This window comes from Cynocephalus volans, chromosome 5 (assembly GCF_027409185.1).
Source record: "Cynocephalus volans isolate mCynVol1 chromosome 5, mCynVol1.pri, whole genome shotgun sequence".
NCBI classification, from domain to species: Eukaryota; Metazoa; Chordata; class Mammalia; order Dermoptera; family Cynocephalidae; genus Cynocephalus; species Cynocephalus volans.
In genome coordinates this window covers 55259511-55281918 of record NC_084464.1, presented here as the reverse complement: position 1 = coordinate 55281918, position 22408 = coordinate 55259511, and the positions used below count along the sequence as shown (strand labels likewise).

At 52.7% G+C, this 22408-nt stretch overlaps 1 protein-coding gene and 1 non-coding gene across 2 annotated transcripts; one reads left to right on the top strand and one right to left on the bottom strand.

Moving 5' to 3' along the window:
* The first annotated feature begins 1553 nt into the window (after window positions 1–1553).
* AARS2 (alanyl-tRNA synthetase 2, mitochondrial) lies at window positions 1554–13797 on the top strand. The gene is made up of 22 exons (XM_063097007.1): window positions 1554–1796; window positions 2793–2984; window positions 3527–3672; window positions 3826–3993; window positions 4534–4678; window positions 6661–6806; window positions 7028–7136; window positions 7526–7564; window positions 7670–7781; window positions 8262–8395; window positions 8836–8980; window positions 9213–9385; window positions 9512–9625; window positions 9722–9862; window positions 10638–10775; window positions 10890–10999; window positions 11145–11253; window positions 11527–11649; window positions 11894–12004; window positions 12599–12682; window positions 12799–12909; window positions 13364–13797. The coding sequence occupies exons 1-22, from the start codon at window positions 1554–1556 to the stop codon at window positions 13526–13528; spliced, it is 2958 nt and encodes a 985-aa protein (XP_062953077.1). The 3' UTR covers window positions 13529–13797.
* Window positions 2182–2307, bottom strand: LOC134379386 (small nucleolar RNA SNORA33). Its single transcript, XR_010023785.1, has one exon. It is a non-coding gene; the product is annotated as a small nucleolar RNA SNORA33 (small nucleolar RNA).
* Window positions 13798–22408: the final 8611 nt, after the last annotated feature.

Here is a 22408-nt window from a genome sequence, read left to right as displayed (position 1 = left end):
TAAAGCCCTCACAACCACACCCATGACCACCATTTTTAATCCATTCACTGTGGCATACATAGTTCTACAATCTAATTACTGCTTCAAGACCCCACTTTTCAACTACCTTAATAGGATTTCCCATCCCCTTAACACTGTCACAGTAGGGGTCAAGTTTTAGGGGGACATTCAACCCAAGGCACACTCCCATCACAGTCTGGGGAAGAATTTCACAGTCTTGTTTCAAGATCATCAGTCTCACTGAAATTCCCATCTGGCTTTAGGTTCCTGTTCCAGAAACTGAAAAAAAAAAAAAAAAAATAGGCAAAACACACTTTCAAAACAACACCTTTAATCTACATGGGCAAGAGGAGAAACAGAGGATCATGGGACAGATATTCTGAGCTCTGTCAGAATACAAAGCTGAGAATTTACTATCACTATAGAAACTCAAGTCCAAAGTAGACTACACATTCCCCAAGGAAACTGTGTTTCAAAAGACCCCACCACAAAGAATAGTGGCCAAAAGAGTCCATCTGGATAGCCAAGTCCGTCTCCATGACTACACTGACCTCAGTTCTGCTGCCTTATTAGGCTTTGGCAATATTCTTGGTAAATTCTCTTCTGTCTTCCCAATCTCTTTAATTTCCCAAGCCAAGGCGAGAGGGCAGCACAAGAAGCCCCCTAAAGACCCTGGCTGCACCCACAAGGTGCCTTCACAACTGTGTTGCCTTCACAACCACAGCTGTTACCACAGAAAGTCAGAAGGGGGAGGTGGGACAGGTATGTCTCTTACCCTAAAGCAAAATACACAAAATCCTAGGGCACTGGGAGGCTTAAAGAGGAAAATCTCTGCAGCTATCAAACAGCAGCTTTGTCCTGCCCCGACGACCAAGATTTTCTCTAATCCCCAGGCAAATTAAAAGACCAAATATTATTAGTCAATTAATAATGGAGCATATGCTTGTGTCTCCAGTAGACTCCCGCTTGAAAGGGCCTGCTTCAGTTCCTAAGGACAACATGGCCATCTCCAATGCCAGGGCAAAGGGAACTGACAAGAACAGTACCTGGCGCATCATAGGTATTCAATAAATATTTGTTGAAAGCCTCTTGAGTGAATGCAAACATTCCCTAGGTACTCCCTGCCTTCTTCCTCAGCCTGGAAACACACGCGCGCGCACGCACCCGCACAAAGTTGAATCCACACGCGTTCACTGCAACCCATCTGTTACTCTGAGAATTCAATAAGCATAACAACAATTACTGCTAGAACATAGATTTCAGAGGGTAGGGTATTTTGTTAATTTTGTTACCTATGTACACTAAGCGCCTAAAACAATGTCTGGCACATAGTAGGCTCTCAATGAATATTTAATGCCGAATGAATTAAGGGCCTGCTATGTGCCAGACGCTGTGTTAAGCCAACTTCTGCTGGCTTTTCGTCCCCCAGTCACTTCCACCCAGGCGGCAGAGGCTGCCCTGAGTCCTCCCGTCGCCAGGGGCCGCTGTGAGAAACGTCAGGCTTCTTTCCCACATCACTCTTTGGCGCCGCGAAGTCGCTGCCCGGAGCTAAGATGGCGGCGTCGGTGGCGGCTGCAGCCGGTCGGCTGCGGCGGGCCATTCGAAGGTCGCCCCCATGGCAGGACCCCAGCCGTCGGCCGCTTTCAACCGAGCCACCTCCAGTCCAGGCCTCGGCAGTGCGGGACGCCTTCCTGAGCTTCTTTCGGGACCGCCATGGCCACCGGCTGGTGCCCTCTGCTCCCGTGCGGCCCCGCGGCGATCCCACTTTGCTTTTCGTCAACGCGGGCATGAACCAGGTGGGGGTTGAGACCTACTGATCGGAGGCGGAGTTTGTGAGTTTTACGGAGAGAAAGTCGCTGCGGGATTGGGCGAAAGAAGTGAGGGACGGAGCTCATAGCTTTGGGGAAAACAGGGCTGTACGTGGTTGGGTAAAGTGATTAGAGGGCGGGACTCGGGGTCTAGTTAGAGCTTGGGGAGGGCTCGACCTGGGAATTTACTGGGTTGGTATTGAGTTTTAAATCCAGGAAAGGCGGGTGTGGAGTCCCGGGGAGGCACATTGGTGGAGGAAGTCTGCTTTCTTTTATTCGTTCTTTAAATAAAGATAACTCATTCATTCATTAAGTAAAATTTTATTGAGCACCTACTATGTGGTTAGGTACTGTTCTCTAAGCTTTCTGTTGTTGTTGTAGCCATTTTCAGGACCTAAATGACTTCAGTGTCCTGGAGGCTCATAACATGGCCTTACTATTGCCAGCTTGTTCAAAATTTCTGCAGAAACACTGTTCTCTAAGCTTTTGATTTTGATCAACTACTTACCTTCTCTAGGCTTCATTGTCCTCATCCGTAAAATGGGGGCGGTGGGGGTAGGGAGGTAGGTTAACCTTAAAGGCTGTCCAAGATCCCTGCTAAATGCTGATATTCTGGGAAGTGCCCAGTACACTGTGGTCTACTTTTACTCTGGAGTTATTGGGTGTGGTTGAAGAAGCTGAAATAGAGGATGCAACCTCTTAGTGCCCTGTTTACAACCACCAACAATTCTTCCTTCTTTTACCTTGCCTATTTTACTAGCAGAGGGTCTCTGCCTCACGATATATTTACCCCTTCTCTCCCTCCAAACACCAGAGATGACTGCCCCCAGGTTCCCAGGTTGCACCCCTACGCCAAGACCACACTACACTCTCAGGGACACAGTCAGCCTTAAGTCTGAACAGGCATCCCTATCCCCACTCCCAACCTTTCCCTTCTACTGAGGAATTGAGATATCCCCCGCCCCTCCTTTCATGTGCTTCCAGTTTAAGCCAATCTTCCTGGGCACCGTAGATCCACGAAGCCAGATGGCAGGCTTCCGACGTGTGGCCAACAGCCAGAAATGTGTAAGGGCTGGAGGACGCCACAGCGACCTGGAAGATGTGGGCCGAGACCTTTCCCATCATACCTTCTTTGAGATGCTTGGCAATTGGGCCTTTGGGGGTGAATATTTTAAGGTGAGTCTCCAGGAAGCTCTGGAACTAAGAGAGGGTCAGTGGTCAGCTGAAAAGGAAGTCAAAAGTTAGTCTGTCTCTGCTTTCCTGTCTATGTAGGCAGGGCTTCATACCAGATACAGAGACAAAGCACTAGCTGGACATGTATAATAGGAATTGTATCTCACTTCCCTGATTGTATTGTAAGTCCCTTGAGGGCAGGGACTGTGCCTCCTGCATAATGTCTGGTCAAAAGCTGTACGAATAAATAGACAGTAATGCTAAGGTGTTAACTGGAATTAAAGATCACCCCAGGCTACAGCGAGTAGAGAATTTCATGGAGAAGGTGGGACTTGTTCTGGGACTTGAAAGAAGGAAGGAAAGGAAGCTTATAGGCAGGAAAAATCTCAGAGGCAGAAATGGTTGTGGCTTGTTCTGAGAACAAGATGGGCAGTGGAAATAGTTTTATCTTAAGCTGAAGGCTTAACTCACGTGGCTTGATTGGCACTTCAGTGGGGCCTCCCCCTTACCTTCCTCTCCCCACCCCATGCTGGTTTCTGCTGCAGGAGGAGACTTGCAGCATGGCCTGGGAACTGCTGACTCAGGTTTATAGGATCCCTGAGGATAGGCTCTGGGTCTCCTACTTTGGTGGTGACCCCAAGGCAAGGCTGGACCCAGACCTGGAGAGCAGGGACATATGGCTCAGCTTAGGGTAAGTCAACCCCCTCCTTATGTCTGGAAAATAGAGACTACCAGCACTGGTCTTCTTGCTCAGTGGGGACTTGAAGGAGAGGCTGCCATGGCAGAGAGGGTCCCAGCTTCTGCATGTGACCATCTTCCGCTCCTCACCTGGCTTTCTCCCCAGGGTGCCCACCAGCCGTGTGCTTTCCTTTGGGCCACAAGAGAACTTCTGGGAGATGGGGGATACTGGCCCTTGTGGGCCCTGTACTGAGATCCACTATGACCTGGCTGGTGGAGTGGGAGCCCCCCAGCTGGTGGAGCTTTGGAATCTGGTCTTCATGCAACACAACAGGTATTGGGGTGCTGAAGCAGGAGAATCCCTGGTGGAAGTGAAAAAGGTGGCAGTCAGAAGACTTTGATCCCTTTCTTATAAAAACAAACACTTAAATGCCACTTACTATATGCCAGGCACATTTCTAAACACTTTTCAGGTAATAACTGATTTAATCCTAGTCTTTGACCATGACAGTTTAAACTAGTCACTGCTGCTTTCTGGCATCTTATAAGATGGAGTTGAACTTGATGATCTCTAAGATTTTCTTCTAGCCTTGACATGTCTCTTTCTAAGAGCAAAGAATTCTGTCTCAGAAGGTGATGTCTAGGATCCAGGCAAGGGCCGAAGCAGGGATGAGGGTGGTGATAGCCCTTTATGAGAAAGGACAGGACCCAAGGCCATCATCATCTGCCGTTGGGTGGGGAGGGATGATACTGCCTGTCTAGTTCCTCCACTGTTACCCCCTTGGGCTCCTCTTCAGTCCTCTACTCCACTTGGGCATCTGCCTCACACCTGTAATCCTGAGTGGGGCCTCACCTTGCACTCTTCCCTGGTCAGACAGGCAGATGGAAGCCTGCAGCCCCTGCCCCAGCGGCATGTCGACACGGGAATGGGCCTGGAAAGGTTGGTGGCCGTGCTGCAAGGCAGACGCTCCACCTACGACACTGACCTCTTTTCCCCGCTTCTCAATGCCATACACCAGGTGAGCCTGCTTCTTTCCTTCCAGAAGCCCCTCTGACCTGCTTGTCACCAGTGCTCAGTCCCATTGCTTTCCATCTTGGTTGAGGGTTCAAAGTATTCGCAGCATGTGGGGAGAGTAACCAGCTAAGGATCCCAGAGGGTCAAGCATGAGACTAGGATTCATTGCTTATTACCTGGTGTTGCTCCTAACCCCTTCCCTTCTTAATTTATTCAAAAAATATGTGTCAAGTGCTTACTTTGTGGTAAGTCTTTTGTGCTTGGTACCGAAGATACAGCAGTAAACAGGAAAGATTACCTTCTAGTGTGAGAGAGTGATAATAAATAAGTGTGGTAAAGAACAAGATAATAGCTTACAGATTGTGAACAGGCAGTAAACATGGGTGATAGTAACTGGGGGTGGATATAGAAGAACCTTAGGCAAGGTGTTTAGGGAATGTTCACCAAAGAGATGACCTTTGAGCTGAAACCTGGAAGAGGAGAAGTCAGCCACAGGAGGCTCATTCCAGGTAGAGGGGACAGTAGGTACCAAGGCTCTGAGGCAGGAAAGAGCTTGACATGTGCAGAAACAAAAAGGAAACCAGCCAACTAAAGTAGAATCACATGGGATGTAATTGGAGAGTATGGCAGTTAGCTTTTGCTGTATAACAAACCACCCTAATACTCTGGCTTAAACCAGCAACCATTGAGTCTGTGGGCTAGCAGTTTCAGCTGGACTTAGCTGGGTCATTCTTTTGATCTTGTGTGAGCTCACTCATATATCTCTGGTAGCACTAAGGCAGCTCTTCTAGGGCTTGGCTGGCTGGCAGTTTGGGGCAGTGGGAGTGACTGGACCCAAACTGTTGTCACCCAGCTGGCTAGTCCAGGCTTGTTCACATCACAGCTTGGCAAGGTTCCAAGGAGAGCAGAAGTGTAGGCTTAGTACAGCTCATTTTGACTGTATTCAATTGGTGAGAGCAAGTCACAAGGGCACAGAGTCAAGGGATGGAGGGACTCTATCCCTTGATGGGAAGTAGCTATAAAGTCAAATTGCCAGTGGCATGTGCTAAGGAAAGGGCCATTTTTGCAAACAGTCTACCACAGAAAGAAGGCAGCTCCAAATCTGATGGAGCCTTGAAGTCCAAAGTGTGGCTTTTATTCTCAGTGTGGGAGAAGGGCTTTATGTGCAGAGGGGCATGACCTGAATGCACACTTTTAAGAGGCCACTCCTGTGGCTCTGTGGAGGATGAGCTGGAAGGAGACAGGAGTAGAAGCTGAGAAACCAATTGGGAGGCTATTATCAGTCCAGGCGAGAGACCACAGAGCATGGCTTAGGGTGGCAGCCATGGAAGTGGAGAAAAGCAGACTGATTTGAGGGATCTCATGGAGGTTGAAGCAGAAGGGCCCACTGGTGGATTGGATGGGGAGGGGAAAGAGAAATCAAGGATGGCTCCTACAGTGAATGACAGGACTGCTTAATGAGATGAGGAAGCTTGGGGGAGAGATAGTTTAGAGCTCACTCTCTGTTTTAGAGCACTTACATGTACACATAGCATACACTCTCCTTCCCTGCCCCCCATGAAGACTAGAGTGGGAGCAGGTGGTGGAGAGCGCTTGGAGTCAGACAGCCTGGTTCAGACCTCAAATCTGTTCCCCATGAGTTGTGTGGCCTTGTGTTTCTTCTTCTGAGCCTTGCTTTCCTCTTCTTTAAAGCAAGGATGATAATGCCTCCTAGAACAGGCTGTTCAGGGGATTAGAAGTCATGTCATTCAACTACCCAGCCAGTTCTGAGAGTAGAAATTCAGTAGATGACTACATATATGATCATTGTTCGTGCTGAATGTGCTCCCCGTGAGGGCAGGGATTAGCTTCCATTCATCCAAGCAAAGCCATTCTGGATGTGGTCAGCTTTAGGGTTGAGGACAGAAGATTTAGAAGAAATAAAGAGTACCCACCTGGGCCAGGTCAGGCAGCCCCAGCAGCCATGTCTCCTCTCCTGCTTTCCAGGGCTGCAGGGCACCCCCCTACTTGGGCCGGGTAGGGGTGGCAGATGAGGGACGCATAGACATGGCATACCGTGTGGTGGCTGACCACATCCGCACACTCAGCATCTGCATCTCTGATGGTGTCTCCCCTGGGATGTCAGGTGCCCCGTGAGTCTGAAATGGCTACAGAGACAGGCAGGGGCTACTGGGGGATACAGGGGTGTGGAGGGAAGAAAAAGGAGAGGTGCGTCAGGTTGAGATGACAGAAGGAATGGGGGAAGGGAGAGGGCTTAGGGGTGGGATCACACACTCTGGTTCTCGTCCTTCCCATCCCCGATTCTGCTGCCCAGGGGCTGCTGCAGTTCATGTCTGTGCTATGACCCCTCTAGGCTGGTTCTTCGTCAGATCCTCCGTCGAGCTGTGCGGTTCTCCACGGAGGTCTTGCAGGCACCACCTGGCTTCCTAGGTAGCCTGGTGCCTGTAGTGGTAGAGACACTGGTAAGGACAGAGCTTTTTCCCTCCTCTGGGCTTCCCTGGGCACTTGGAGAGCCTACCGCTGAGCCCAGACAGTGCCCCTAGCCACGGCACCCAGGGCTTCCACCCTAAATGTCCAGCCCAGTGTCCTGTCAGCAGGCTGAGAGCTGTACTTGCTTATAAGAAGCAGGAGCCTTCAGGAAGCTCTTTTCCCAGATTGCTGAGTCTTAGATATTGGGACCCTCTTCTGCCTGTACCATCCCACAGGGAAGCTGACTCCCTATTTGAGTCCCTCCTCTAGTCCCTCAGTGTTCTGAGCCTCCAGGGCAGGTATCCTTAGGGAGGTCCAGGGTGGGGAGGTAGAGAGTGGGCTGGTTGCCTTCTGCGCCTCCTAAGCCCTCCCCCTCCCCCAGGGAGACACTTATCCGGAACTGCAGAAGAACGCAGCCCAGGTACTGGATTCACTTGGGGGAGGGCTGATGGGGGAGCTGTGGAAAGAGATACCTCTCCTCTCCCGAAAGGAGGCCCAGCTCCACTCATGCCCTGCCCTGGTTCAGATAGCCAACCTGGTGTCAGAGGATGAGGTGGCCTTCCTGGCCTCCCTGCAGCGGGGTCGGCGGATCATTGATCGGACTCTGAAACGCCTGGGGCCTTCAGAAGTATTCCCTGGTGAGTGGGGTACCTAGACAAGGCGGGAGGGGCTCACTTAAGCACACCAGGGTGGACAGAGGAGGGAGCTCTGGGCCAGCTCTGGGCCTCACATCACCCTCTCACCTCCACCCAATGTTCCTCTCTCGCTGTACTCCCCTTCCAACACCCAGACCCCTCTGTGGCAGGAACACCATGCTGCCCCTCCCCGCTTCTGCACTGCCCAGCTAGCTGTCCCTGCTTTCCAAGGTTGGCTTCATGCCTGGACTGAGCTCCCCTCCTCCAAAATGACCCTGGGCTATCCCTGGCCCTGGCCTTGCAGCATGAAGTCTGAAGGTGACCCTTCTGGAACCACCCAGTGTGGGAAGAGGGCACTTGTGCATGGCACCCAGAGGCTTCTGTGTGGTTAGAAAAGCTCTGGCTCTTACTTCCCCCTCACTTCTCTGCCTTCCTTTGTCTTACCCCTCCCTTCCTCAACACTCGTGTCTTTCTTCCTCAAAGCCGAAGTGGCCTGGTCCTTGTCACTGTCTGGGAACCTCGGACTCCCACTGGACCTGGTAGAGCTGATGCTGGAGGAGAAAGGGGTGAAGCTGGACACTGCTGGGCTGGAACGGCTGGTCCAGGAGGAGGCACAGGTACAGGTTGGGGCCCCCCACGCAGGCTTCTGTCAGGACACATCAACTCCTTCACCAGCCCTGAGCTCCTTGGGAAAGAGCTACAGCTAATGAGAGGAATCAAGAGACTGAGATACAGTCTGTTCCCTTACCCACTGAGGTGATGGGACAAATTTTCAGGCCACAGTCTGTAGAGAGGAACACTACCTAGAAATGGGCTAAACAGAGAGGCAGAAGGGGAGAGGCCAGCATAGCGTCCTAGAGAGAGTCTTCAGGGGCAATGGTTGGCAGGGAGACCTGATCCTGAGGAGCCTGCATGATGGACAGGTTTGCCAGTCAAGCTCTAAGGTCTTATTCCAGAGGGGGCTGCAGGGTCCACACAGCTGTGTGGCAGAGACAGGCTCTGCAAAGCTTAAGTCCTCTTGCATTCTTTGTGCACCTTACACACACCTATCCTGCAGCACCGGGCACAGCAGGCTGAGCCAGTTCAGGAACAGGGACTACGGCTCGACGTCCACGCGCTGGGGGAACTGCAGCGCCTTGGGGTGCCCCTAACCGATGACAGCCCCAAATACAATTACTCCCTGCAACCCAGTGGGTGTTATGGTGAGAACCTGGACCAAGGTGGGTGGCCACAAGCTTGCCTGACCACAATTGGGAGGGACATCAAAGATGGTTGCTAGTGGCCCCTATGCATTCCCCACAGTAGCCGCCAGGGGTCCCTGTGGCCCCCAGCTGAAGGGCTCTCAGCCCAGTGCCTGTTGGCCTCAAGACACAGTCCCACATCCCATGCCCCCAGCCCCTGCCTAGCACTGATAACCATTCTGCGCCCTGGCAGAGTTCGGCACCTGTGAAGCCCAGGTGTTACAGCTGTATACAGAGGATGGGACAGCCGTAGCCTCAGTGGGGGAAGGCCAGAGGTGTGGCCTCCTCTTGGACAGGACCAACTTCTATGCTGAACAAGGGGGTCAAGCATCGGATCGTGGCTTCCTGGTACGGGCAGAGCAACAGGTGAGTGTGCACTCCTGCTCCTCAGAACCTAATTTCTGTGGGAGGCACACCTGAGCCTGGATGGGAGCCAAGCAGAGGGAAAGGCTACAAGCAGTCACTCCAGTGCCTTGACCCCACCTTCCCCAGGATGTGGTGTTCCCAGTGGCCCGGGCCCAGGTCTATGGGGGCTTCATCCTGCATGAGGCAGTAGCCCCCGAGTGCCTGCAGGTAGGAGACCATGTGCAGCTACATGTGGATAAGGTAAGGACCCTCTGCAACTGTTCTTGATACCCTGCAACCCCTTCACTCCCCACCCTCCACCCTCACCCAGGACGCTGAGTGACAAAAGTGTTTCAGGCCTGGCGTCTGGGCTGCATGGAGAAGCACACGGCCACCCACCTGCTGAACTGGGCACTGCGGCAGGCCCTGGGCCCTGGCACAGAGCAGCAGGGCTCCCATCTCAGTCCTGAGCGGCTGCGCTTCGATGTGACCACCCAGGTGAGAAGAAAGACAGGCTTCATGTGAGGCAACAGGCTTAAAGAGAGACAGTCTGATGACGTGAGGCGTTTGACCAGTCCAAGGGCCTGGACTCTGGGACCAGCATTGCCACTCAATCCCTGTGGGACCTTGGACAAGGCCCTTCCTCTGAGGCTTCTGCACCAGCAAAAGGTCAGGCTAGACAGTGTCAGGGGCCTTTCTCGGCTCTAACGTTGTAGGATTTTGAAGGCCCTCCCATCACCTCCAGCTACCCACCTTCCTTGTTCCTGCTGTCACTCAAGCCATTCTTGCTCAAACTGGGCTGCCCTCTCCCTTCTCTACCACCATGTCTCCCCCTTCTCTAACACCCTGTCCCCCGACCCCTACCCCAACCCCCTGTACATTTGGCTCAAATCCTTCTTCCAGGAAGCTCTTGTTAACTAATCCCCATCCCACCTGCCTGCTCCCTGGTCCTGCATCTCTCCTGTCCTGTATTTCTCTTCCATTGGGCTGCCCCTTGTTGTAAGCTCCTGAGAACACAGCCTACTTCTTCTGTTTCTTCATTAACTTTTGGTAACTAGTGAAAGGCCTGCAGCTTCCAATAGCCCAACTCCAAAGTGGCTTTCTAAGGAAAAGAATTGTCTGCTGCACCAGTGTTTATGAAGCACCTGTTATGTGCTAGCCAGTGTTCTAGAATGTGGGGATAGTTCAGTGAACATCGTGCTCCTCAGTGCATCAGTTACAGGCATGGGGCTGACTGCCTGTTGGTCTGTCCATTCTCCCCTCCCCTCTCCAGGCCCCATTGACCCCAGAGCAGCTGCGGGCAGTAGAAGGTGCTGTGCAGGAGGCTGTGGAGCAGGACAAGGCTGTGTATGTGGAGGAGGTGGCCCTGGCACTCACTGCCCACGTGCCTGGCCTGCGCTCTCTGGATGAGGTGAGTTGGGAGAGCCCTTTTGGTGTAGATCGTCTACCCGCTTCAGGCATACCCAGAAGGCTTCCTCCTCCTCTTTCTCAGGCACTTAACAGGCCCGTCCCCTCTTACCTTCAGGTATACCCGGACCCTGTGCGGGTGGTGTCGGTGGGGGTGCCTGTGGCACATGCCTTGGACCCAGCCTCCAAAGCTGCACTGCAGACCTCTGTGGAACTATGCTGTGGGACGTGAGTCACTCCTTTGTGCTGCCTGGTCCTGGGGCCCTGGATCCTCATTTTTCCTTGGTCTTTGGAGCCAATCGCCCTTCGTTTGGGACTCAGACTTCTCGTTCTCTCCCATCATCCCCGACTGTCTCCCCGCTCCTGCCCACAGGCACCTGCTACGCACGGGGGCTGTGAGGGACCTGGTTATCATTGGGGAGCGCCAGCTTGCCAAAGGCACCACCCGCCTGCTGGCCATCACTGGAGAACAGGCCCAGCAGGTCAGCATGCCAGTAGGCCCACAAGACTTCTGGGTGTGGATGGGGGCTCAGGAATGCCCAGCAGCAGAGCCAGTGTTGGTACATGCACATGATGTGGCCATACTAGCTGTTGTCAGCTGGCACCTGTTATGATTATTTGGTGCTGGTGCCTTGATTGGTCCTGATTATTAAATATTTCTAATTTGGCCGTGAGCAGCAATGAGTTGAGAGCCCCTGTCCTGGGGAGGTATGTATAAGCCTGGCAGCCCTGACCATCCTGTTTCCTCCCTGCAGGCCCGAGAGGTGGGCCAGAGTCTGGCCCAGGAAGTGGAGGCAGCTGCAGAGCGGCTGAATCGAGGCAGTCGGGAGGTGGTAGAGGCACAGCAGCTATCCAAGGACGTGGGACGACTCACTGATGTGAGGGCCACCCTCACCATGGAGCTGCTCCCTACTCCCTCCTGGCCCTGTTCCTTCCTCCATGCCTCCCTGTATCTTTCCAGTCTTTCCCCGGCACTCCAGCTGGATTGGGCTCCAGCTGGCCCAGATGTTTTTATGCAGGGTGGGCGTGGTGGGTGTGGTGTCTTCCCTGATCCTGCTGGTCCTTGCCTCAGAGGCTGTGGCTCAGGGAAGGGTGAGGGTGATGCACTGCTTCTGGCCATAGTCCGTGGACACTGCCGTGATGCCCCAGTGGCAGCGGCGGGAGCTTCAGGCCACACTGAAGTCACTGCAGCGGCGTGCCAACACTGCCATCCGTAAGCTGGAGATGGGGCAGGTAAGAGGAGATTTGGCTATACTCACACTCAGAGACGCAGCACGCACACTGAGAAGCCTCAGAGGCTGGGGGATGGGGACAGTGGTGGGTGTCAGGTTTCCTCCTCCTGCCAGCTGGGAGCCATCACCAGGCCATTCCCCTCCTCTCTCTCTGCCAAACTGTGTCCTTCCCTCAACTCCCAAGTTTGGCTCAGATTCTCTCGCCAGGAAGCTCACCAACTTGATTAACACCATTCAAGCCTAATTGCTGCTTGACTGTGGATCCCCTTCCTTCCACCCCCTTCTGGTCCATCTGTGCTCCCGCCTTCCTCCTTTCACCTCCAGCTCCTCCTCTCACCTTCAATTGGCCTATTTGTAGGGGCCTGGAGCTAGGATGAAAGGGAAGAGGCGAGAGAGGCAGGAAGGGTACAGGTGGGACCCAAGAAAAGAGGCCATCCTAGGCAGACCCTCTGCCACGTCTGCTCAGAGCTGATGACCTTTGCTGGGAGAGGGGGAAGCAGGGAGGGGATTGCTGGCCTGGAGCTCAGTTTGGAAGTGGGGGCTAATTGGAAACCTGCCTCAGCCCAACCCCTCTGCTATCCTTTCTGCTCCACAGGCTGCAAAGAAAACCCAGGAGCTGCTGGAGCGGCACTCGAAGGGGCCTCTGATTGTGGACACAGTCTCCACTGAATCCTTCTCAGTGAGTCTTGGCAGTGGGGGACTTTCCCAGGGTCTGGGAAGGGCAAAGTCCTGACTGGGAGGGAGCTGGGGGAGTCTGGGAAGCTACAGGGTCACCGTCTGTCCTTCCTTGCCCAGGTGCTGGTGAAGGTGGTACGGCAGCTATGTGAGCAGGCCCCCAGCACGTCCGTGCTCCTACTCAGCCCCCAACCTATGGGGAACGTGCTGTGTGCCTGTAAGGTGGCCCAGGTGAGGGAAATGGAGAGTAGCCCACCACCCAAACCCATCTCCTGGTCCAACACTCGGATTCCATGCCTTTAATTCTTCCCCGATAAGGGAGCCAAGGCTTGGAGGAGGTGGTCTATGAGGACACCCCAGGACAGGGACAGGGAAATTTCCTTGTCCCTAAAGACAGCCCTCCCCCCTACAAAAGGCACTATGAGATTCCCTAATTACCACCCCCTCCCAGGCCTTACATCCCTTGTAAACAAGTAGCAGACATTCATCAACCTCCATACATATTCCCAGCCCAACCCTTCTCATGTCTCCTCACCCGAATCCCCCCCACCCCAGATGCCATGCCAGGCCTGGGGAGGGGGTGCTGATCACTCGTGACTCCACTCTCAAGGGTACATCAAGCACCAAGTGGATGCTGGCCCAGAGGGCTGCTATGCATTGCATACCCTTCTGATTCTGTCCCCAGGGTGCTACACCCACCTTCACAGCAGAAGCCTGGGCACTGGCCGTGTGCAGCCACATGGGGGGCAAGGCCTGGGGCTCTCGAGTTGTAGCCCAGGGCACCGGAAGCACTGCTGACCTGGAAGCTGCCCTCAGTACAGCCCGAGCCTACGCCCTCAACCAGCTCTGACCCAGGCCCACCCAAGAAGCTACATGGACTAAAGGGAAGCACCAGAAGACCTGAAGGAGCTAGTAGAACCACCCTGCAGGCTGAAGCAGAGGACTAGAGGCTGGAGGCTGAGGGGCTGAGCCAAAGCAGGCCACCTGGGCCGGGCCCCACATGACACAAAGAGATATGGGCTGGGCCTGGGCCCAGAGACACACCCCTCTTGGTTAATGTGAAAACATGGGCTATTGTGGCTGATTGCTCATTAAAAAGTCTTTCACAGAGGGTAAGAAGCTCCTGAAGGTTCTTTTACTTAAAAAAGCAGTCATTCCCCTGACAGCAACCTGGTATGGGTAATCCATCACAAGTCTGAACTCTCACACTGGCTGAAAGGCCACCCGGGATCTAAATCAGGACCATCTTCATCACCACCATGATGACCATCCGTGCTCAGGTTCTGCATGTTGGGCTATACTGTTTACCAACAAAGGGCTCCCTGGCTACCAAGATGCAGAGCTGTAATGTGAAAATTATTACAGCAGGGTCACCTCTCTCTGGTGTCACTTAATAACAATGACTTCTTGTTTTAATTAAGGCCCTACTGATTTATTGGTAAATTGAGCAACAGATACTGGTTGGCTGAGAATGTGGCGAGTGCCAAACAGACGATCCCTGTCCTTGTGAAACTTGCTTCCCCTGGAGGAAACAGGCAATGAAGAGGAAGAGGAGGGTGTCAGATGTGATGAGGTCTGTGGAAAAAAAACAAGAATGGAGATCAGGAGGCTGGAGGTGGTGTTACTGCCTCACCAAGAGGTGGCATCCAAGAAGGGAGCTGGGAGGTGAGGGTGTGAGCCACACGGAAATCTGAGGGAAAAGCGTTTCAGGCTGAGGGAACAGTCAGTGCAGAGGTGGGAATGAGGGGGCCAGAGCCACTGAGCAGTGAGCCGGGACAGCGGCAGGTGATGGGTCAGAGAGGGTGGGGTCACATCAACCATATGCTTTTTCAAACAAGTTGCATAGCACATGCCCCAAGCCTGAGCTGAAGCTGGAAATTGGCAGTTCAAAGCAGGAGGAAGCCAAGGGATGGAGGGAATCCACCCACCCAGGACCAAGACAGGTGCTGGAGCTCTGCCTCTATTCCCAAATCTCTCTTGCTAGAAGGAAAGGACCTCAGGAGATCTGTCTTCAAGTCAAGGGCTCCCTGGTTACCAAGTTCTAGGGCTGTCTAGTAAAAATTATTAGAGCACACTAGGCCTTGCTGGCATTGCCTGCACGAGTTCTCATTCTAATTAAGGCACTCATGATTTGTTAGTCACTGATGAAAGCTTGAAGGATCCGAATCCCTGGTGCCTGGCCCCTAACTGCTTGCAAAGCTTTACCTCAGGATCTTGGCAACTACAGCTGTAGCCACCGTTCAATGGTGCTCACCCAGGCCCAGTTCCTACAGGCTCCTCCATAGGCACCAAGGTGAGGAGTTGCGGTACCCCCGTTTTATTGATGAGTTAACTGAGCTTCTGAGATGTTAGCTTATCCAAGGTAACCAACCAGTAGCATCCACAGAGCTGAATCTAAAGCTAAGCTCTGACTTCATGTTAAACCCACCACAACAGCTGCCTTTCCCCTCCTAAAGGACAATATCTTTTTTTTGCCAGCTAACCTCCTGAAGTCAGTCACTCCTGCCCTCCAGGAGATCAGGGACACCAATCACATCCTGTCACACCAGAGCTGGAAGGGGGTTTTGGCACCAGCCGTGGGGCTGTATGCAGGAGCACTGTGGGGCCTGGAACCTTCCTGACTCTGGTGCCAGCCAGCCTGTCTACATCCTGGAGAATGGGGGGAAGGTGCCCTTCTGCAGGGCCTCAGGGGAGTTCCAGCGACTCCTGTAGGTGCTTTCTGTTGTCCCACCTTCCCCTGATGCTCCTCCTGGACCATCTCCCTGCCCCCACCGTCCTAACCATTTCCACACGAAAGGTACCAAGAAGGCACTGCCGCGTGCCCCCATCCACCTCCCAGCACGAAAAGCCCACCCGTTCCGAAGCACATCCCTAGAAACACAAAAAATAATAAGGCCAGAGTTCCCACTACCACCCAGTAGATTCCATGGAAACTTCCCGAGGCAGGGCCTGGCCGACTTGCAAGCCAGTGAGCCGCGTGCCAGGGTTAGGGAAGGACCCGCTGTGCGCACGACCCGCCCCCTAGCGACGCGGGGCGTCCCTAACAACGAAGGCGCGTGCCAAGGCTCCGGGAGCTGGTGAGGCGGCCTTCGGGTCTCCCCTGTCTGGCCCCCACTCATGCCGGTGGGGCCCGAAACCCCCACAGGCCCAAAGCCCGCAGACGGCCATCGCCTTGGCTCCCCACGTTCCCGCAGCGGGGAAGAGCCGGTCTGTACCTACAGGGGGTCCCCCCACCCCGCCACCCCCATCCCCGCGGGGCGGGACCGTGCCTCTTCATTCAGCACAGTCACTGCAAACTGGCTGGGGTCTGGGTAAGGGAGGGGGAGGGGGACCGTGGGAAGGAGGAGGGAGAAAGTGGGATTGCGGGTAGGTCGTGGGGAGCAGCAGCCCTAAGCCCCGGGGCCCCAGTCTTCTCAGAAAGGCTGACCCTTCCTCAGCTCCCGCGGCAGTCCCTCCTGCAGGTCCCTCCCACCGTGCCGCCAGGTCTCCTTGGTTTCCAGTGCTGCTTCACCCCAGGTAGGATGGGTGAGGGACCCGCTGGCCTTTAGAGCTGGGCTTCCCTGCTGGGGTGACTGAGTTGAAGGTGAGGATGAGGGGTGGGGAGCCAAGCCGCTGCAGCCCTTTTTGACACAACAGACCTGAGTGGGCAGGAACCGGGAGGGGGACCAGGGGTTATGATGAGTGTGCTGACTGTTTCACTGGGCCAAAGACCAAGCATGCTGGGCGTAGGCTGTGTCATAGGAAAGTTTTTGCCCCTCTTCTTGTGATTCCGCAAACTGGGAATTCCCAACTTGCCCCAAGATAAGACATGGTGGGTATGAAAGAGATCAAGGCAGGTGTAGACGAGAGCCCACGGCCCTGAAGACAGGTGCCTGAGGAGGGGTCTCCTTAGAAGATCCTGGAGAGGAGGGCTGGGGCGTTAGCTGACAAGGCAGAGGAAGCCATGTCAGAGAGTGGGTGGAGAGCCGGAGAGGCTGTCGGGCAGGCCGTCCAAGCCGAGACAGCTGAGGGAAGTGTCCCTGGGCACAGAGGTGCTCCCAGGCCAGAAAGGAGGCTGGGTGCCTCTGCTTCTCAGGTAGGAGGGAGGACGGGGAGGACAGTTGAGGACCAGGGCTGTCATGAGCAAGAAGGTGAGAGGGCTCCCCAACAACATCATCAACTCGCTCATTTGGGCAGGTGGGAGGAGCCTCTGCCCAGAATGGTTAGATATATCTGGGGACGGATGGAGGAGGTCTGAGAACTTCTCTGTGAACAGGGGACATGCTGGGTCTGTGAGGAACATGGAAGGCCCCACGTGAGCCTTGGGGCAGGAGAGCACAACTTGGCAGCATTCTCTTGGGTGTCCATGGAGCCGCAAACCAAAGGATACAGGGAGTGGCCCAGCCTTGTGGAAGGTTCCCATGCCCAGCAGTGGATTGTACTGTTTAGGTCAGCACCAAAGAGGGTAACTCTGGGCTCCACGCTGGTGACAAGAGAGCTCGTGACCTGGAGAAAGTGGATGGCCCACTGGAAAACTGCTGTGCATGACTAAGGCAGGAGCAATTTATGAAGCACCTCCAGCATCTCATGGAAGTAAGAGAGGGCATTGAACAGACATAAACTCAAACCTCAGCTTCTCCACTTACTAGCTAGTTGACGTTTAGCAAGTTACTTAAGCTTTAACATCCCCATTTTACAGATAAAGAAACTGAGGCTTAGTGGGGTTAAGTGACTTGCCCACAGTCTCACAGATGCTAGAGGCAGAGTGGAGATTTGACCTGATGCAGTACAACTCCTGAGTACTTAGCCAGCTGCCATACTGCCTCCTGCTACGTACACACTATTGAGGGCCTAGAGCTCAATAAGTCATAGCTATATATAGACAAGGATATGGTTCACAGAACACCTGTCCACCAGTTACAAGCCATCAAAAATGAGGACAACCCTGGCCAAACTGGAGCTTCTCATCACTTTACATTACCTATGCGTGGGCATGTAGAGAGCAGCCTTAACACTCAACCCTTTGAGCAATGGCTTGCTCCTCATGTTGTTCCCAGAACGTAATTTCAGGACCCTGGACCTTGATCCTGAGGACACAGAATAGGGGTCTGGAGGGAGGGTTGGCCTTTCCTCAGGGATTGTGGTCCTGGGTTGGCATTGAGTGATGCTAAAGATATGGCCATGTGAAGCCCAGCAGGCTGGTGAAGCAGATCCCAGAGAGATCAGAAGCCACTGCGCATGTTCCTATCCTCCCATTTTCCTCCTCCAAGGAGAGGGTGTGCCCTTAGATGGGGACACCAGATGGTGGCACAAGGAGCACTCACTCCCATTGGCCCCAACCTCTCTGGAATGTCAGAGAGGACTCCTGCCCCAGAGAAGGACTGGTGTCTTGAACACAATTCCAGTCTTCAAACTCTGGGTTTCTCCGACTGCCCCACAGCTTTCCCAGGGAGAGAAGGTTCCAGAGAGGAAGGTGGCCTCTGCCTTCTCATTCTCCTGTGGTCCCTCCCCACCTCTCCCCTCTTGGTGGCACATTCCCCTTGCTCCCTTTTAGATCTGAAACTCATTCACACTGAGGTGTAGAGGATATATAGAGATTTATAGGTATTATATATAACATACACATGATATATACTATATATAATTTCTATACACTTAAACTGTCAAACTGTCAGAATAATATATTACATGACTTCGACATACTTTTATTTTTTTCTTTTGGTGGCTGCCTGGTATGGGGATTCAAACTCTTGACCTTGGTGTTACTTCTACATTTTCTAAAAATTTGCAACATTAATGTCAGTATATACAAGAGGTCTTCAAAAAGTTTATGGAAAGATTGGAAAGGATTCTCTTTTAATTCTATTTTCCCATGAACTTTTTGAAGTACCCATGTATTTCATAATTTAGTGTGTTTTCGTTTGACGTAAAACGATGGGATGCGTTTTTAAAAAGCAGTTCAAGTTTAACATATAAATATATGCACACACGCATATGTAATATTAAGATTTCAGGGATGAAAACCTTATGTTAGGACAAGGAAAGTCTCATAGTTGGGAGCTCTCCCAGCCTAGGGAGCTCCTCCTACTTCCCAAGGAGCAGGAACATGCTTTCTTCTTTCCTGCTGGAGGATGGGAGAAATGTGAGCAGGGGACACACCAAGTGACTGTGGAAGGGCAGTGCGTCGTGATTAGAGGCAGGAGATCTGCCCTAAGGCCCTGGCTCCAGCCCTCACAGGTGTCCCAGAGCAAGTCATTTCCTGTTCTGGTCCTCAGTTTCTTCATCTGTCAAATAGGAATAAAGAAGCCCTTGCTGCCTCCCATACAGCAAGGTGGCTGAAGACTCCAGTGAAAAAATTGTTCTGTAAGGACCTTGTAACTGTTAAGTGCTGAACAATTGTAAGTTGCTGATACTGTCCCAGGCCTGGAGAGAGGGGATATGAGACTGGGGGCTCAATGTGGTCAGGAGAGGAAAAGGCCACAGGAGTTTGATATCAGGCCCTGTGAGTAATAACCTGGCGCCTTTGGTCCTTCTCAGCTATCCCATTGAACTATTGCATCTACTGATTTAGGATTTTCCTCATAATTTCATTCACCAAACTGTGAGTCTATCAAAATGGTCAGGACCCTTTGGTCACATAGGAGCAGAAACCCAGCTTCAGCAAAAGGGACTCATTAGAAAGCTGCCAAGTTTGGTCACATAGCTGAAGGAACTGCCGAAGAACCAGGCAGTTCTTAGAGGCTCAGTGACTAGGAATAGGGATTAAAGATACCAGGGGGCTCTCTCTATCTTTCATTTCTGCTGCTGTCTGCCAAGCTTCATTCCCTCCTGCTGCAGACAGGCCTCGTGCATGTGAAGGGAAATGACTTCCAGCAGCAGGCGATCCAGATCCTTCAAAGATCTGTCCTTGTGTCTACCTCCACTTGGACAAATCCCAAGAAGGACTCTGATTGGCTTGCATCAGGTAGCCACCCCTGAACCAATCACTCTGACTAATAGGATACTCTTATCGGCAGCCCCAAACACCAGCTAACTCACCTAACGCAGGCCTGGCCCTGGGCTAGGGATTAGAGATCAGAGTGAACAGGAAACAGCCCTGCACCTGGAGGAGCTCATAGTCCAGTGTGAGTGTGGGAAGAGGGTGGGCAGTCAGATCACTGAATTGACATAGGTACTAGAGAAGGGAAGGGCTGACAAAGGAAGGAGTTATTTGTAAAAGGCGAAAGATTTATATGATCTGAAGAGAAACCAGAGTGTAAGGAAGGAGTTATTTGGGGGGTGGGGACAAGAGAGGCTGAAAGGCTTCAAAGAGGAAGTAGTGCTCAAGCTCAGACTCAGAAAACCAATGATTGTCCCATTCCCAGGCTGAGCTGGTGGGAAATGCATTCCAGGCACATGGAAGAGCTTGAGCAAAGGCTGGGCAGCATGGAGAGCTGGAGAGCCTTATATACCAAGCTGAAGAAGATGGGATTTACCCAGTGAGTGGTGGTAAACCACTGAAGGGCTTGCATGGAGGCCTGCCATGGTGGCTGAAGGAAGGCCAGATAGGAGAGGACCAGACCAGGTGCCAGAGATCAGCTGCTGAACAGCCGAAGCAATGCCCTGAGCAGAGTGAGGCCCCAAGCTGAGGCAGCTGCAGGAAAGGAGAGGAGAGGCTGCAGAGGTGGAAGGCAGCACTAAATTAGTAACTAGGTGTCAGGGCCAAAGGAGAGAGATGACTCCCTGGCATCTGGCTGGATTGAGTTTGAGGGACCAGGGAGGCATCCCAGTGGACCCGAGTCTGGAACTCGGAGGAGAGGTGAGAGCTGGAACCCATCAACAGTAGTGAGGTGGGGCAAGCATGGCAGAATCCTGAGGGACCTCAACACATGAGGGCTGGGCAGAGTGGGGGATGTCTGCATGGAAACGTTTTGAAAAAGAATGGTCAGAGAGGTAGGAGGAGAGCCAAGCAAGTGGCATGCCAGGTAGTGGTTCCATGATCTGCCAAGGGACGAGCCACACTTTATATCATTATCATAACATTGATAACAGGGAGGCAAGGAGTTCGTTTTGCTCATTATCCTTTTATCCTCTATTTTCTATTTTATTCATTTTTTAAAAATAAATTTTTAAACAGATTTGGAATTAAAATCCTCCTTAGAAGAATTCTCTGTGTCTGGTAATAATTTGCCAAAAATCTTTTTGTAATATTTATTTTTTAAAAAATCAAGAAGTGATTAAATGAAGATTATCACCTCTGACCCTATTATGCAGTTAATGTTTCCAACATTTGCCTTAAAAATGACATCAGACCTCATGATGTTTCTGTAAGTGTTGAAGGATGGTAGGGGCTCTTTTTTCTATCAGGCGTGCACATGGCAGGCACATGGAGAAGGCTCTGCCCCTTCCTTCTGAGGAGTTGGTTCAGGGCCCTGGAACACACCCCTGGATGGGTCCCACTGTTGTGCCCAGAGGCAAGCTGCAGACACGAGACAGCAGCAAGGGCAATTAAGGCCAGACCTCAGAAAGAGTTGCCCATTTCCTGAGAGAGTCAGGTACTAGGCAGTGAGATTAGGGCCACCTCACTCCACAGGGCATCCCGCCTGGCCCCTGGGGCCAGAGTGGGTTCCCCAGGGTGTGGCCTCCGAGGAGGAAGAAGAGGCTGCCTACCAGGATGGTGAAGCCAGGTAGTGGTATAATGCCTGAAGCACCAACTCCAGGGCAATGCCTGCCAGTAACCTGGGGCTCCCTCTGCCAAGCCTGGACCTGCTCCCCTGGGTGTGGTCCACAGGTGTCCTGGGACACATCTGTGACTAAGAGGAATACCAGAATGTTTTAGGCCAGAACTTGGAGGGAGCCCAGGAGCCTAGATGTGGCAATGGCAGGAGCAGGACTGGCTGTTGCCTCTGACCCCCTTCCATTGCCTCTGTCCTGCTGTCTGTCCAGCCCCAACACCACCACTGCCACCTTGCCCTTCGCATCTCCCCTGAAATAGGGAAGGGCCTCAGAAACCTTGCCTCACTCAAAGATACCATCTCAAGTCAGCGCTCAAGAAGCAGGTCTCCAGGGTATAGTCTCCCCAGCCTAAGACCCCTGCCCTTCACAGTGCCTTCCTCCACGCACCCCCAGTACCCTTTTCAAATATTGTTAATATTAATGAAATATCATCTCAAAGGAATTTCCACAACAGCCCACATAGGAAGATATTATCCCGTTTTACAGATAAGGAAACTGAAACTCAGATGAGTTAAGTAACTTGGCCAAGGTCACACAGCAAGAAACTGGCAAAGCCAGAAATGCAAAATCAGTTGGTGCTTCTAAGTACCATCCCCTTCCAGCCCCACTCTCTAAGGGGCCGTTAGTCAAAAAGCATGAGCTGGTTATTCCATAATTCCAGGCACGATTTGTTTCTGAATTTGCATTTGATTTGCATAAGGAGTGTCACAGTACATAGATAGCTTCCCTATACTGCCCCTTTCCCTCCATCCCAGCTCTCAGCCAGGCTTTTCCTCCTTGAGATGCCTGGCAGGCTGGGGAGCACCATCTGGTCCCTCCCTGTGCCAAGGATGCCTTTGCTGGTTCAGAGTGTTCTCTACCACCGGCCACTACACAGTGTACCAAGTCAGGGTGCAAATCTGAGAGCAAACCTCCTGAAGGAGGAGCTGAGTGCCAGGCAGCCCCATTTCCGCCTGCAGGTGTCAGGGCAGGGGCACCTACAGCAAGGATGCAGGAATGGGCAAATGGGGGAGGGTCACCCTACCCAGACACATCC